This window comes from Canis aureus, chromosome 15 (assembly GCF_053574225.1).
Source record: "Canis aureus isolate CA01 chromosome 15, VMU_Caureus_v.1.0, whole genome shotgun sequence".
Lineage (NCBI taxonomy): Eukaryota > Metazoa > Chordata > Mammalia > Carnivora > Canidae > Canis > Canis aureus.
In genome coordinates, this window is record NC_135625.1 from 43,489,994 (window position 1) to 43,506,203 (window position 16,210).

A 16,210-nucleotide genomic window follows, 5' to 3' on the forward strand; every position below is an offset into this window, starting at 1 on the left:
CCGCCCCCGCCCCCGCCCCCGCCCCCTGCTGGCTGGGCCGTCCCGCGCACGCGCGCACTCCGAGCCAGGCAGTTGGGTTCGCTCCAGCTGTTCCTGTCCGCACTGAGACCCGCGGCGCGCGACCCCGGCGCGTCTCTACGGCGCAAACGTCGTGCGCGGGGGGCGGGTAGGGGCGCGCAGGCGCCGCGGGGGCAGTGAGGCCGCGCAGGCGCGGACGGCGTTGGTTTGAAGAAGACCTTCAGCGTTGCCCTGGCGGAGCGGAGACAGGCCCTCTGGTTGGAGGCGAGGTGAGCCGGGGCAGGGGCCGGGCGGCGGGGGCCGCGCCGAGCCGGGGTGGGTGGCGGTCGGCCCCTGAGCGGGGGTCCCGCGGGAGGCGGGCCTAACGGAGGGCTCGGCAGGGTGAGAGCAGCGTAACGGGGCGCGGGCCCGAGGGGGGGTGGCGCGGACGACACGGGACCCTGCTCTCCTGGCACCTCCGGGGATGGAGCCGCGGCGCCGGCCTGGGGGCAGCGCTCGGGGCGCCCGCCCGTGGCCGCTCCCTTCCTGAGGCCCCACTGGACTGTCCTGCTAGGCGTCGGGCCAGAAGGAGGTTGGTTTCGAGGGAAGTTGGACCCTCGAACCCCAAACCCACCCCACCCCCCGCCCCCAGCTTCCTCTCTGGAATTGTCCAGTATCGGGGCGCTCCTAGCACTCCTCGCCGCCGAGGGGAGGAAGCTGTAGGTGCACCTGAAAAAGGCGAGGCGAGGGACAAAGGGGGCCTTGACTGTCAAGTTAGTAACTGTGTCAAGCAGTATTAACCCAATTAACGCTCCCCCTTCGCCCTCGCATCTGAAGCCACCTCGGGCGTCTTGCATGCCAACAAACAAGTGCATTTGTAGAGCCGACAGAAATGTATGATGATAGCTTTACTCTCGAGTGACCTGAAGTCTCTGGTCGTCTTTAGTTTTTGCTTGATCATACCCATCAGAACCGTGGGCCTGAGAAAGGAAGCTTGAACTAGGCAGAATTGAGATCAGGTAGTAAACTCAACCGGCTGCACTTTGGCAGTGTCTAGCAGTGGTTTTGAAAAATAAAGCAGAATGCTAAAAGACTTAGTAGATGGATGTTTCTGAACATTTAAGTATATCTTTTCTCTTGTCAGCAGATGAAAACCCAGACGGTAAAGGCTGAACGTTTCTCTTGGAATATAGTGTTCCTGCATTTTTATATTAACCTCCCCACATTGAGACTTCTGGCAGAATTTCAACAGATACCAGCATTGGTTGAAATAATAAACAGTAATATCAAATTGCAGTTGGCAGTGTGTAAATGGTCTAGAATTGATCATTTGAATGTAGGGAATTGAATTGTAAAATAATGGCCCTGGAAGTGAACTCTGACACCCTATGGCTGAGAACAGTTTTATTGTGGTATGAGTCGACGTTTATACTTTCACCTCTACTCTTTTCTCTTTATATATATTTTTATATTATACGCTGCCCTCTTAACATATAATGTCTGTCATATTTGATAGGTTTACACTAAGGAACAAATTTTAAATGAGTTTACAGTTAAAAAGTGCATCATAAGCGTGTGTTGTTTCAGATATTATGGTATAGGCAGAAACTTAGTAGAAGGCCAGGTTAAGAGCCAGGCTAAATAGAAGTAGATACTAGTTTGATGGTGTGGATAGTTCAGGCATAGTTATTGCATGGGCTAGCTGGTGCTCTGGGTTTTTCTGGTATATTAATTGGCTAATGAGACTGCTTGAGATGGTTCTATAGTTGGTTAGACATGGCCATTGAAGCTGCTGCAGGAAGAGGTTTCCCATTATACAAAGAGGGCAGAAGAGTGGTATGTTTATTCATGATGTTAGAGCTCCTGAGAACTTTAATGTGAGGACTGTATCAGCAGTAGAAAAACTGTGTGAATACCAAGTAGGCAAGAATGAAAAGTGAGGGGAATCCCTGGGTGGCTCAGTGGTTTAGCACCTGCCTTCCGTGCAGGGCATGATCCTGGAGTCCTGGGATCAAGTCCCACATCAGGCTTCCTGCATGGAGCCTGCTTCTCCCTCTGCCTGTGTCTCTGCCTCTCTCTGTCTCTCATAAATAAATAAATAAAATCTTTAAAAAAAAAAAAAAAGAATGAAAAGTGAAGGCACCTTTGGGTTTTGAAGGCTTTAACTTTAGAGTATTCACCAATTTTTGGTAAGCAGAATTACTGCAGGTAGAATTTATCCTGTGTGTGGTTAATGGGTAAGATTATATAATTTTATTTTATTTTTAAAAGATTTTATTTATTTATTCATGAGAGACACAGAGAGGCAGAGACACAGGCAGAGGGAGAAGCAGGCTCCATGCAGGGAGCCTGATGTGGGACTCGATCCCGGAACTCCAGGAGCATGCTGTGGGCCAAAGGTAGGTGCTAAACCCCTGAGCCACCCAGGCTGCCCAGAAATTTCTTTTCTTTGAAATGTATTCAGAAAGATGATCTCTGAATCTCGTGAAAAAAAAAAAAACCCTTTTATTATCCAGTGTTCTGGAAAGTTCTTTGTAAAGAAACAGAACGCCTTCTCCTAACTTTGCTTGCATTAGGGTATAAAGGATGCAAAGGAAGAGAAAACTGTCTACCTCTTCTTACTGAACTAAATACTGGGACTGTGGGTAAATAAATATTAAATGGCTGTTTTTATTCCTTTGTCTTTATAAGAGATGTGTAACACACCGACTTACTGTGACCTAGGAAAGGCTGCCAAGGATGTCTTCAATAAAGGATATGGTAAGTATGCTATTGTACATTTCCAATTTGGGTAGGGTTAGTCTTGAATGCTTACTATATGTAGATGCTGTGCTAGTATAATGAGGTTAATGTTAATCTACTTCACAAGATTTAAGGGGATAACTGTCAACAGGTTATTAGAATTGGCTCTTTAGAGGTAGAATGCCTTACAAGCATTAAAAGCAATTATATACATACGTACATACATATACATATTTAATGTTATCTCTAAGATGAAGCAATATAAATCTGTAGTACTTACGTCTCCTCTGGCTAGCCCTAGAGACAGTTAAAGTGGGTGGTACGTTTTTTCCTCCTCCAAATAATGACAGTGTTTTCATGAGACACAACTTTTGACTTCTTTGGAGTAACATATTCTTGATCCCGAATGGTCATTTTTTAGTTTTTAAATTTTAATTTTTGTGTTATATACATTTGAATTTTCTTATTAACTGTATAATTACTTAAGTTTATAGTTATATAAGCATGTTTTCTGATAATTTTTGTTCTTTGAGAGCTTAAAAATTATATTTATTTCATTATAATTCAGTTTTTAGTGGAACTCTTACCTAATCAGGATACTCTGTAATTTCCATATGGAAGATAGTGTGGACTGCTTTCATAATCTCTAAGTTGGAAAAACTGGAGTGAATGTCACATTTTGTGCATTGTTTTTATTTTTATCTAGGATTCGGCATGGTCAAAATAGACCTGAGAACCAAGTCTTGTAGTGGAGTGGTGAGTACCCAATATATTTTTAAGAGATGTAGCATAATTAACTTAAAGGAACCTGTTAAAATTGTTTTGTCTAGTTATGTGAGTCAGCGTACATTTGGCACTATGCTATCTTCCCTAGCTTTGTCATACTCTTAGATTTCAGTGAGCCTCTTCCTGTTAGCCCTAGACAATGCAGTTAAATTTTGGTGGAGAACCTTGTGTCTTTCATAAAAGAATATACTGAGTCTTACTCTCAGGATATATAAAATACACATATATTTTTGACCAGTATATATCTTTATGCTTTCATGAATACATATATGGGTACTAAAAACTTTAGTTCTGTTATAATGGGTTCATGTAAGTTTTATTGCCCTTACAAAAAACAAATTAATTTTAGTCTCTATCCCTTCAGCATTGATCAAAACAAATGTAGAAATAAAAATACATGTAAAAGATTAATCTAAAGTTTTTATTGATGTTCATAATGTCTTTTTTTATTGAAAGTTAATATAGTAAAGGATATAAGCATATTTTGAAAGTGTCATTAATCAGGACTTTTATTCACTAAATCTGGCAGATAGAGTAACTTTACATTCACCTTATTCTCTTATTTCTACTCATTGGGAGCATATCTTTTTGGTATCTACCTATCCAAACCAATGCAAATTTTATTTCCAGATATAATAATTTAATTAGAAGGTCTAAAGGAATGTGGAATTCGTATGATACTTTGTCTTTGTTTCATATGCCACGTAATCCTGGTTTGTCACTATCATTTTTCCCTGGGTTTTCTAATGGTAAATAAACATATATGCAGCTACCTACTAGGGTGGGCATATTGTTATATGTTCTGTTAAAATAGAAAAATTATACTAACTTTCAGTAGGGTTTCAGAATTTGTTCAAGTTAGGTTTGTGTTGCAAAAATCGACTAAAATTTTATCTCCCTTCCATGCTGCTGTGGTGTGGGGCTATTCATTCAGATGGTAAGAAAAACAGAGCATATTTGTGTGCGTCTTTTTATGGCTGCTTTTGGTCTCTGGTATTAACTTAGGATAAATTTCATATATTGCTCCAAGCAGTTCTTAGATTGCACTTAATATTTTTACCATATGCCATCTATTTAACATATTTATGGTGGTTTTGTTGCTTACTAGCATTCATTGTAAAGCTGTAGATGTTATATGCATGTTATAAATGTATTTTGCACTATTTGATCTAATGATGAAATTAGAGAAAAACTGAAGCAATTGTGAGCTAGTTCTAATTTTTTATTATTTTATTTTTTGAAGATTTTATTTATTTATTCATGAGAGACACACACACACACACACACAGAGAGAGAGGCAGAGACATAGGCAGGGGGAGAAGCAAACTCCATGCAGGGAGCCCAGTGTGGGACTCGATCCTGGGACTCCAGGATCACACCCTGGGCTGAAGGCAGGTGCTAAACTGCTGAGCCACCCAGGCATCCCTGATTTTTTAACTTAGAGAATATTCTGGGCTTTTCTTTTAGCTTTATACCTCTGGTATTTTAGACTTTTGGAAGAGCTTCAAAGTAAGAAATGATGGTAACAAGGAAAAAGTGTAGACTAAATACACTTTTACCTTAATTTTGTGTGTGAAATTTTCCTGACACTAAAATTGAGGTTTATCTATGTTATACTTCCAAGTTTATGAGAGGTATATGTAAAAAATAAAACACTGGATAGTTTGATCTACTAAAAGAAAGCGATGCTCTCATTAAATAATTGTGTGGACTGTTAAACACGACTAGCATTCTGTCATTTTGTACTGAGGCCTTGCCCTAAAATGTGCAGCATGATACTCTCTTGGAAAACTTCTTGCATGGTGTTGATAAACAGATCATAGTTTCCCAGTTGTTTCATCAGCCTGTAGAACTAGAGGTAGGGAGCAGGCTGTTTGGTAAAGGGAGGGTTCATATTGCGGGCAGTGAAACAGAATTGCTTAGGCCTGGCAGCACTTAATGACTGTTGGCAGTGTTCTAGAAATGTTCCCTAAAAACGGGGCCAATCAGAAGGTTTTTTCCTTGACAGTTCATAGATTGTCAGTGACAGGTGTTGACTGTTTGCTTCCTTTTAGAGGGAGATCTGTTTCCTATTGCTCATTGTCATATGACTGAAGGGACACCTACCTAAGAAGGATATATTTTAAGGTGTTCATAGTAACTATTTGATAGAAAGCACTTTAAAAGGTAGATGGGGAGAAGGGAGAAAGGGGCAAGTATAACATTCCATTTTGTTGTGAAAAATGGGTACATAGTTCCAAATATTGTGTATACCTAAAGTTCTACAGACAGTTTTGTGGACTAAAGCAATAAAGTTTTCATGACAGTGTAACTGTACTTAGTGCAGTTGAACTGCACACTTAAAAATTGTAAATTTTGTTAGGTGTATTTTACCACAATAAAAATAAAAAAATTTTTTTGATGCACTGAAGTTTTATTAAAAGAGGATAGGGCTGGGTGACTTAATTGGTTAAGTGTCTGCCTTAGACTCAGGTCATGATCCCTGAGTTCTGGGATTGAGCCCCACATTGGGCACCTGCTCACCAAGGAGTCTGCTTCTTTCCCTCTCTCCCCCCGCTTCAAATAAATAAAATCTTTAAAAAAAAAAAAAAAAAAAAAGAGGGTAACGTAGTCCTTTCTAGTGTTTGGGGATTTTAAAGATCTTAAAATTAACTAATAGTTTGAAAGATATGATAGAGAATGAATAATCTTTTTCAGGTCATGAAAGTAAAATGTTTAAGATTCAATATTTTTGTGTTTTTAGTACAGGCATTTATTTTAAGTAAAGATATTTCTCTTTTAAAGGAGAGAATTTAAGATTCCCATTTTAGTAAGAGAGTACACGGAACCAGAAGTATCAATGAGAGAGATGGAATAATGGAAAGATTTGAAACTGGTTAAACTTTAGAAATAAGAAAGCAGGAAATAGGTTGTGGTAAAAAGTAAACTGTATTGGTTTCTGATGCATTGAACATTACTTTCTGAAATGAGTATTTTCTGTTTGATGAGGTGATTTTAAAGTCAATATTTTTCTTGCTTATCAGGAATTTTCTACTTCTGGTCATGCTTACACTGATACAGGGAAAGCGTCAGGCAACCTAGAGACCAAATATAAGGTCTGTAACTATGGACTTACTTTCACCCAGAAATGGAACACAGACAATACTCTTGGAACAGAAATCTCTTTGGAGAATAAGGTAAGAGAAAGGATTAGAAGTTATGTGTGGGTTAAATTTATCTTGCAGATAAAATTATCTGTAAACCCCAACTACAATGTGAATGAGATCTTAGAACCTCTATAGTAGCCATAGTTTTTCTCTGCATGTGGCCTTCTTGATATGTCTTACATTTCTAGAAAGTAAAGCTTTATGAGTCCATGATTATCACCTTATATCTTTGTTCTGACCAGTTCTGCTTGTGAACTGAGCCTTTCCTAGGTAAACCAAGCTGTTTACAGTGAGGTAGTTTGATTTTAGTTTGTAATCGTTGCAAAACTGGCTCCATAGAAAAATGTTTCTAAATTCTATAATGTCTTCAAAGGGAAAAATGATCAGCAGGTATTTGTGAAGTATCTGCTATGTACAGGGCACTGTTTTTTTGAGGCATGTCTACATGCACATTACCATAGATAGATAACATATATGTGTAGCTGAGTAAATTCTTTCGGTTGGCTTGTTAAATGTCAGGGTATCTCATTACAGTAATTTCAAGAGAATATCAAGATTACTTGGTTGTATTGGAATTTTATTGTTTTTTTACTGTAATTAATATTATTGGCTGTGATAGAATTTCACCTACACATTTAAACCTGGTTTTTGGTGAGAGAGTCTGATGAAACCTGGGATAAGGGAGGATAAAGATGTAATTTAGTAAGTAACTTAATATTTGGCTTTCTTTAATGACTCCCCTTTCTTTTGTTGTTGTTGTTAGGCAGTTAGAAAAAACTTTAGAATTGGTTTTTGGGTCAAAAAAATAGAAAATTACTAACTGTTTATTTTAAATCTTTGTTTTTCAGTTGGCTGAAGGGTTGAAACTGACTCTTGATACCATATTTGTACCGAACACAGGGTAATTATCCAAACCCCATTTTCTGAAATGTTTTTGTTGCTTGTAGGGATAGAGAGCTTTAGACTAGGGAATTGCAAATAAAAATTTAGGTGCAGGGAGAACTTAGGAGGTTGCTGTTAGGAATACCGGAGATCTTGTATATGTAGTAAAGAGAAAGGAGGACTCCTTGAAGCAGGTTAAACTTTTGATTTGAAAATTGAACAGATGAACAAAAATATGAAGCTAGTCCATGGACAGCCCGGGTGGCTCAGCGGTTTAGTGCCACCTTTAGCCCAGGGTGTGATTCTGGAGACCTGGGATCAAGTCCCATGTCGGGCTCCCTGTGTGGAGACTGCTTCTTCCTCTGCCTGTGTCTCTGCCTCTCTCTCTGTTTTTTATGAATAAATAAATAAAATCTTAAAAAAAAAAAAAAAAAGCTAGTCCAAAGAGGCATGTAAGAGGAAAAGTTTAGGAGCTAGAAAGGTTTGAGACTAGATATTTCTTTTTCTTTTCCTAAGATTTTATTTTTAAGTAATCTCTATATCCATCGTGGTGTTCGAACTCACAACCCTGAGACCAAGAGTCACACACTCCAAGCCAGCCAGGGGTCCCGAGACTAGGTATTTCTTATTCTTAAACTGTTCTTACATGGTTGTGGTATTTTGCTGAGAAGTTAATTTCATAAGAAAACAGTGTAATCTCTTGACTGTGGAACACTATAAGCAGTAGTTCTGCTACTGATGTGTTTTCTTAGCTTTTAAAAATCCCCCAACCTCTCTGCTTCAGTTTCTTCATCTAAAAAATGGAGATCATGTTGTTTCTTATCTGCCTCACACGGGCAGTGCTAGAAAAAGGCAAAGTGGAATTTTTCTTTGCTGTGTATGTCATTCTTGCCACACACTTAGTTTTCTTCCAGACAAATATTTTCAGAAGAACCCTAATTAAATAGGACAAGGATTATTAAGAACCAATTTCATGTTCTCAGTATTGTCCTTGAAAAGTGTACACTTGTCTTCCATTCATCTAATGTCCAGGGAGAAAACACCCTAAAGAAAATAAATATGTTTACTAAAGGACTGTATCCTTTAAAAAAAATACTCTTCTCTTCATGATAGATTAATAACTTAGAAGTGTGCAGTGTGTCAGGTGTTAACGTTTTGTAGCATTTGGGCATTTAAAAACATTTAAAGAAATTTGGGGGATATTTGAGTGACTCAGTGGTTGAGAATCTGACTTTGGCTCAGGTTGTGATCCCAGGGTCCTGGGATTGAGTCCTGTATTGGGCTCCCCACAGGGAGCCTGCTTCTCCCTCTGCCTATGTCTCTGCCTCTCTCACTATGTCTCTCATGAATAAATAAATAAAATCTTTAAAAATTTTTTGGGTTCTCATGAATACGTACATATTCAGATTATTAATTTGGCACTGAAGTACACTCCTTTTTATACTTTTGTCATGCCTTCATGATATTTTTTTTTTTTAATATTTATTTATTTATGATAGACATAGAGAGAGAGAGAGAGGCAGAGACACAGGCAGAGGGAGAAGCAGGCTCCATGCACCGGGAGCCCGACGTGGGACTCGATCCCTGGTCTCCAGGATCGTGCCCTGGGCCAAAGGCAGGCGCCAAACCGCTGCGCCACCCAGGGATCCCATGCCTTCATGATATTAATCATGAAATATCCTGTCATTTGAACTATAGTGAAGAATAGGCAAAAAATAGTATATGCATTTTTTTTTTTTTTTTTAGATTTTCTTTATAAGGGAGAGCATGAGACAGAGCACCAGCAGTGGGGGAGGGCCCGGGAGAGAGGGAGAAGCAGACTCCCCACTGAGCAGGGAGCCCAACATGAGGCTTGGTCTCAGGACTCCAGGATCATGACCTGAGCTGATGGCAGACGCTTAACTGACCGAACTACGCAGGCCCCAGTATATGCATTTCTAATCCTAATAATGTTATATGTGTAGAGCTGTCGTTTGAAACTTTATGTATGCCATCTACCAAAATAATATTCACATTGGGAGAGAGGGAATCTTAACTTAAGAGATTTCTGGGCAGTAGTAGAAACTCATGTTGTTTTCATTGTGTTGTTTTATTTCTTACAGAAAGAAGAGTGGAAAATTGAAGGCTTCCTATAAACGAGATTGTTTCAGTGTTGGCAGTAATGTTGATATAGATTTTTCTGGACCAACCATCTATGGCTGGGCTGTGTTAGCCTTTGAAGGTTGGCTTGCTGGCTATCAGATGAGTTTTGACACAGCCAAATCCAAACTGTCACAGAATAATTTCGCCCTGGGTTACAAGGCTGCAGACTTCCAGCTGCACACTCATGTGTGAGTGTTTATAATTCATTCCTCCTTTAGTACTAGTGCAGTCGCCCAAAAAGATGGTAGCTGTTAGCATGTTGGTAGCTATTAGCAGGTTAGAAATGATGGTACTTGCATTTAATATGTTTTGGTGGACATCCAGCCTCACTGTACTATTTTCCTAGTTAGCAAAACATTGCCAGAGGTTAGTGTACTTGGGGCATTGTACTGTGCTACTGGTAGTTACTGGCCTCTCAGCCTGTACCCCAAACTTTAGGAAGATCTAGAATCTGTACAAGAACCGCTGGGAGGGAGAGAGCCTGGGCATAGGTTACTTCCTGATAAAAGGGATCCTTTGAAGATATTTCTGCTTCCTCTGGTGCCTTAGTCAGTTTGGCAGTATCTGGAAGCAGGTCTGGATCATGAGGATCAACCACCTAATTGATCTGAACATCCCCAGTAATTCTGTGGAGGTTTTCAGGTACCCTTGGTTGAAACCTAACCACCCATGTTGCATTCAGAAGAAGCAAAAGTCCTCAAAGCAATCCTGGATTCAGTTCTGTAGGCTGCATTCTATTGGTTAACTGTATTTGAACTGTTAAATTGTATTTTATGTCTTGACCTACTGGGCACTGTTACTATACCAGGAAGAAAAAGCACAGGGTGAACTACGTGTTTTTGAAGTGTTAGAGATTGCTCTTCACTAGCTATTCCAGTTCACTATGATGTGTGAAATAAAGTCAAGCAGTGGTATAGACAGTGGCATTAAAATTAATGAAACAGAATGATCAGGAAAACCATGAAAATTCAAGGACTAAGTTCTGGGATGCTTTTAAGCAATAATGTAGGCACTTCTCTAGAGCAGGACACCCTAGGTATTGTGGGGTAGTGCTTTCTGACTCTAGGGTTGTTTAAAATGAAATCCAGAATTGGATTTATTCCTGTACTTGTGCTGCTGGGTTTTTTTGTTTTGCAGAATATTTATCTTTACTTCTAAGTTTCTAAATTCTCTGAGCATCTCAAAGACGTATAGATCATATTTACCTGAGGCATACCATTGATGCCCTTTGTGCATAATTATGTCTAAGAGATTTACATTATGGAAGAGCTGAGTACATGAATCACATGTTAACTACATTTTAATTAGCTACTAATAAATTACATAACTGGATGTAATTCCTTGTTTGGTAGTCATTTATACTAGAAGTTTGTTGAAATAGGTAGTTGCAAAATAAGATCCTTGTCTAGACAGTCTTAGAATTTGGTTTCCATATCATAAGAATTGCACAAACTAGATATTTATGACTTTTTCTTATACTATGAAAATAGGAATGATGGCACTGAATTTGGAGGGTCTATCTACCAGAAGGTTAATGAGAAGATTGAAACATCAATAAACCTTGCTTGGACAGCCGGCAGTAACAATACCCGTTTTGGCATCGCTGCTAAATACAAGCTGGATTGTAGAACTTCTCTATCTGTAAGATTGGATCTACTCTTAGGGTTTCAGCTAAGTTGTAAATGAATGTTGTGATTTGGTTGTTGTGTGCATGTTCTTTATTAACTTTAGTGAGCTGGTCATTGTATAGTGAAAAGAGTATTATACCTCAAGTCCGAGAATGTGAATTCTAGTCCTAGTTCCTCTTCTAATTGGCTGTTGACCTTCTGGAGTCATTTTATCTCTTTGGCCTCAGAATTTGCTTATCTGTAAATTCGTGGGATTTGATTACTATTCCTGTTGCTATTAGTAATTCTTATCAATAATGACACTAATTGAGCTCTTAAATTTCAGGTACTGTGCTAAGGGCTTAATGTGTAATATCTCATTTAATCCTCCCAAATACTCCATGTGGTGTGAGTAGTATCCTCATGCCCATTTTATGGATGAGGGAACTGAGACTTGGAGAGGTCAGGTAATTTGCCCGAAGTCACAAAATAAGTGGCAGTGTCAAAATTTGAATCCAGATCTTCTCTCACTAAGAATTCATGTTCTAACCACTGTCAGAAGTTGTAAACTGGCATCTCAAAGAGTTTAGTTCACCAGGGGTGTTTGGCTGCACAGTATTTTAAAAACTTTGTTTGAGGCCTTTAAGAATGCATTTTTGAGTACTCTGCTATCCGTACCAGTCCTCTTAACTGAAGAGACTTACCTTTGTGTTAATTAAATTTGCAGTTTTGGTAGTTCTAGATTGGCCTGCAGTTGCTTTAGTTTTGGAAAGCTGATGCATGAAATAGTGGTTGTACTGAACTTACATATTATGAAATTGATTTTTTTCTAACTATTTCTATTTCCTCTCCTAATCTTAGGCTAAAGTAAACAATGCCAGCCTGATTGGACTGGGTTATACTCAGACTCTTCGACCAGGTGAGTAAAGGAATTAATAACAATGGGCATGGGTAGGAGGTGATGGAGGAATACTGAAAATAAACCTATAAAACCTACAGTCAACAGCAGGTCGATTCAGACCATTCACAGTTGGTTAAAGCAAAGCAGATCAGGTGCTTTTGCTTAAAAAGTATTTATAGGTTTCTAACTATAATTTGGTCACTCTGGCTAGTAAGTTTATTTGGTCACTCATTATTCTTAACCCTGAACTCCAAATGGAAGTTTGCTGTGATTATGCTTTGCTCATTGCAGATCAGATGATTCTAGATAACCCTGTGTTGACTTAGTCGTACCTGAACGCTTGTAACTCTTATACTCAGCTGTAATCCATGCCCTTGACTCTATCCATTGTTTCTTGAAAACGAAGATCTGATTGTAATACTTGTTATGAGTAAGATTGTGGTGTCTTCTTCTTCCTAGGAGTCAAACTGACCCTATCAGCTTTAATCGACGGAAAGAACTTCAATGCAGGAGGTCACAAGGTTGGGTTGGGATTTGAACTAGAAGCTTAATGTGGTTTTGAGTAAAGCATCCGATTTGTCCCCGGAGGTGAAGAGAACCCACTATGTTTTGGCCTTAAAATTCTTCTGTGAAATTTCAAAAGTGTGAACTTTTTATTCTTCCAAAGAATTGTAATCCTCCCCACAATGAAGTCTAGAGATCGCAAGTGCATCCTGAGGGAAGTACTTGAAGGCATGCCTGGAAGTTGTCATGTTTGTGCCACATTTCAGTTGAGTTCCGCAGTGTTATTTTAAATGTGTTCCTCAGCGACAATGTAGTGTCACGTTACAAAGGAAATGACCCAACCCTCCAGTTTGTACATCACGTCCTGCATGTCCCACACCACTTTTTCATGACCTTTTAATAGTATATTGGTCTCTGTGCTGTAGTGGAAATCTTTGGTTTTGCATCAGAGGAAAATAAAATAAACCCATCACATTTGGAACATAATCGCTTATCTGATTTGCTAGTGGTGGTTTTCTTACACTTGGCATGATAGGTTTTGTTTTGAAAAATATTCTCGTAGGTGATGGATGGGATCTAAAATGGTATGTCTGAAATACCTGTGCCAAAAAAAAAAAAAAGAAAGAAAGAAAGAAATACCTGTGCCCATCCCTTCCTCTCTTGTCATTCTGACTGCTCTTCTGCTCTCAGGCCGTGGAGTGAAACCATGAGTTTTGCTCCACTGGGCAGAAGCACATTTGTCTGGGTGCTTGCTCTGTGGTAGAGCAGGATCATGCGGGTAGTTGTGCAAGTGGCTGAGAGAGCGTCTGTGTGTGGGGGGGTAAGTGGGCAGAAAGATGGGCAAAGGGAAGAGTATAATTGGGGAAATACTGTGGGAAAAGATTGGTAGGAGGAGGCCAGTGCTGGAGGAGGCCCAGCTGTGGCTCCCCTCAGGACCTCGGGAAAGTGCTTTCGAGTACTGGGATCTAGAGAAAAGATAACTAAAGAATGGAGATACTAGCTTAGAAAAGAAATGAGTAGGCTGTAATACCTTCAGGGCTTACTGGTAAACATCTTCCTTTCTAAAAGTAGAATTCTTTGAAGTCTTCATCTAAAAACAATATATGCTGGTTGCAACAAATTCAGTCAGACATTAAAAAAAGTGAGTGAAAATTCCCATTTCTCTCTCCAGTCCTCCTTTCTGCCACCTCCAGCAGTTTGATGTATATCCTTGCAGAGATTTTTCAGTGTCTTTAGAGATTAGAGAAGTATCTTTTTATATATAGAATGTGAAAAAGCACATCTTGTTTTGCTATATATTTTTATTTATTAAAGATTTTATTTTTAAGTGATTTCTATACCCAACATGAGGTTTGAACTTAAAACCCCAAGATCAAGAGTGGCATGCTCCAACTGCCTGAGCCAGCCAGGCATCCTGCAATGTATGTTTAAATTTAACATATCAGGGTCGTCTTTCTGTTTGTTCATATAGATCTGCCTCACCTTTTTTTATTCTACTTGACTATAAATGTGATATTAACTTTCTCCTTTCTACTGTATTGAATTTTTTGCTTTATAAACAATGCTGCATTGATTATCTTTGTCATCTTCTGTAAATATTTCCATAGCAGCACTGCCCAGTAGATCTTTCTTTAATGATGAAAATGATCTGTCTTTATTGTGTCATATGGTAGCCAGTAGACACATGTGGCTGTTGAGCACTTGAAATGTAACTAGGTCAGTGGAAAAACTCAAAAAAAATTTTTTTAAGTAATCTCTGCACCCAGCATAGGCTTGAACTCAGAACCCCAAGATCAAGAGTCACATGCTCTATCGACTGAGACAGGAAGAACTCCACTTTTAAGAAATTTTATTTAAGTTCAGTTAAACATATATTACTGGTTTCATAGGTAGAGTCAGTGATTCATCTGTCTTGTATAACACCCAGTGCTCATTATATCACGTGCCCTCCTTCATGTCCGTCACCCAGGAGCAACCCTCAGTTGGTTTTCTATAATTAAGAGTTTCTTGTAGTGTGTCTCCCTCTCTGATTTTGTCTTTGTTTTATTTTTTCCTTCCCTTCCCCTATGATCCTGTTTTGTTTCTTAAATTCCACATGACTGAGATCATATAATTGTCTTTCTCTGACTGACTTATTTCACTTAACATAATATCCTCTAGTTCCATCCATGTCATTGCAAATGGCAAGATTTTTTTGATGGCCGAGTAATATTTCATTCTATCTATAAACCATATCTTCTTTATCCCTTCATCTGTTGAAGGACATCTGGGCTCTTCCCACAGTTTGGCCATTGTGGACATTGCTGCTGTGAACATTGGGGTGCAGGTACCCCTTCGGATCACTACATCTGTATCTTTGGGGTAAATATCCAGTAGTGCAATTGCTAGGTCATAGGGCAGCTCTATTTTCAACTTTCTGAGGAACCTCCATACTGTTTTCCAGAGTGGCTGCACCAGCTTGCATTCCCACTAACAGTGTAAGATGGTTTGCTTTTCTCCACATCCTCACCAACGTCTGTGGTTTCCTGACTTAATCAGAATGGTTAGTTTTAGCCATTCTGATAGTGTGAGGTGGCATCTCATTGTGGTTTTGATTCAAGCACTTAATTTTTAATTCTATTTCATTTTAACTAAATTTAAGAGATTGCTAAATCATAGGGCATGTACATTTAATAAGCACTACACCATTAACTCTTACCAAGTTAATTTTCTACCACTGGTGGTCAAGAGTGTCCATTTTCCACTTTCTCCATAGCATTGAATTAAACTTCAAAATTTTTACCAGGTTTAGAAATGAAAAATGGTATCTTATTTTAATTTGTATTTCCCTAATTGTCAGTGAGTTTTCATGTGTTTACTGATCATTTATAATTCTCTGATTTGCCTGTTCAGATTCCTTGCTCAGTTTACAAATGAGTCATCTTAAAAACAACTAGACACGGTTGCTTTTTGAAAAATGTTAGTGCTGCAAGATATTTTTCCCTGCCATCACCAGAGATCATCTTTACTTGCACCCAAATTCCAACCAGCACTCCTTATGTTGGAAAATATCTGTGATACCAACACATAATGTAATTTGATTTTCTCATTATCTTTGTGGGTTGAGCCACCATTACAGGAGATAAAGTACCACAGGAAAGGGAGTGGAGAGTACACAATGAATCTGTTCCAGCTGCTGAATGTGAGCACTGGTGGGGCCCCAAGGTGGGCTGCAGGTGGAGCTCCTCTGTGTTATGGAGCGGAGCAGGGCGGGAGCTAACTGCTGAGTGTTAGTGTAGCTCCTGGGAATTTCCTTTCAGTCTAGTGCTAAGGGTGGGTGAGGAAATGGGGGGTTAGGGGCATAAGGAGATTCAAGGAAATACCTATGAGATGCACCTCTAATTCTTTAGTTATTTATCTGATGAATTAGGTGGGAAGGGGATTGCTGAAGGTTGTTTTCCCTTCTTGTGCTATCTTTCCCTTTTAAATTATTCATTATTGCAAAGCTAAGGAGCCAAATTTGG

The 16,210-nt window shown here is 39.3% G+C and overlaps 1 protein-coding gene across 3 annotated transcripts; it reads left to right on the plus strand.

The window, feature by feature from the left end:
* The first annotated feature begins 125 nt into the window (after positions 1-125).
* Positions 126-13,200, plus strand: VDAC3 (voltage dependent anion channel 3). Of its 3 annotated transcripts, none has more exons than XM_077849376.1 (9): positions 126-287; positions 2,689-2,757; positions 3,446-3,495; positions 6,549-6,701; positions 7,520-7,572; positions 9,656-9,883; positions 11,186-11,336; positions 12,164-12,225; positions 12,663-13,200. In XM_077849376.1, exons 2-9 carry the CDS (start codon positions 2,691-2,693, stop codon positions 12,739-12,741), a joined length of 843 nt encoding a protein of 280 aa, XP_077705502.1. In that variant the 5' UTR covers positions 126-287; positions 2,689-2,690; the 3' UTR covers positions 12,742-13,200. The 3 variants fall into 3 exon arrangements, with proteins under 3 accessions (XP_077705502.1, XP_077705500.1, XP_077705501.1); XM_077849374.1 differs by having other exon boundaries at positions 12,164-12,221; XM_077849375.1 differs by lacking the exons at positions 126-287; positions 2,689-2,757; positions 3,446-3,495 and adding an exon at positions 4,445-4,462 and having other exon boundaries at positions 12,164-12,221.
* Positions 13,201-16,210: the final 3,010 nt, after the last annotated feature.

What these genes read in the sequence shown, in the direction of transcription:
- VDAC3 (XM_077849374.1), top strand. Translation starts at nt 2,691, where the DNA reads ATGTGTAACACACCGACTTACTGTGACCTAGGAAAGGCTGCCAAGGAT. An exon ending in AAATCTCTTTGGAGAATAAG is followed by an intron (nt 6,702 to 7,519) that starts GTAAGAGAAAGG and finishes TTTGTTTTTCAG; the next exon opens with TTGGCTGAAGGGTTGAAACT. An exon ending in TTCCAGCTGCACACTCATGT is followed by an intron (nt 9,884 to 11,185) that starts GTGAGTGTTTAT and finishes CTATGAAAATAG; the next exon opens with GAATGATGGCACTGAATTTG.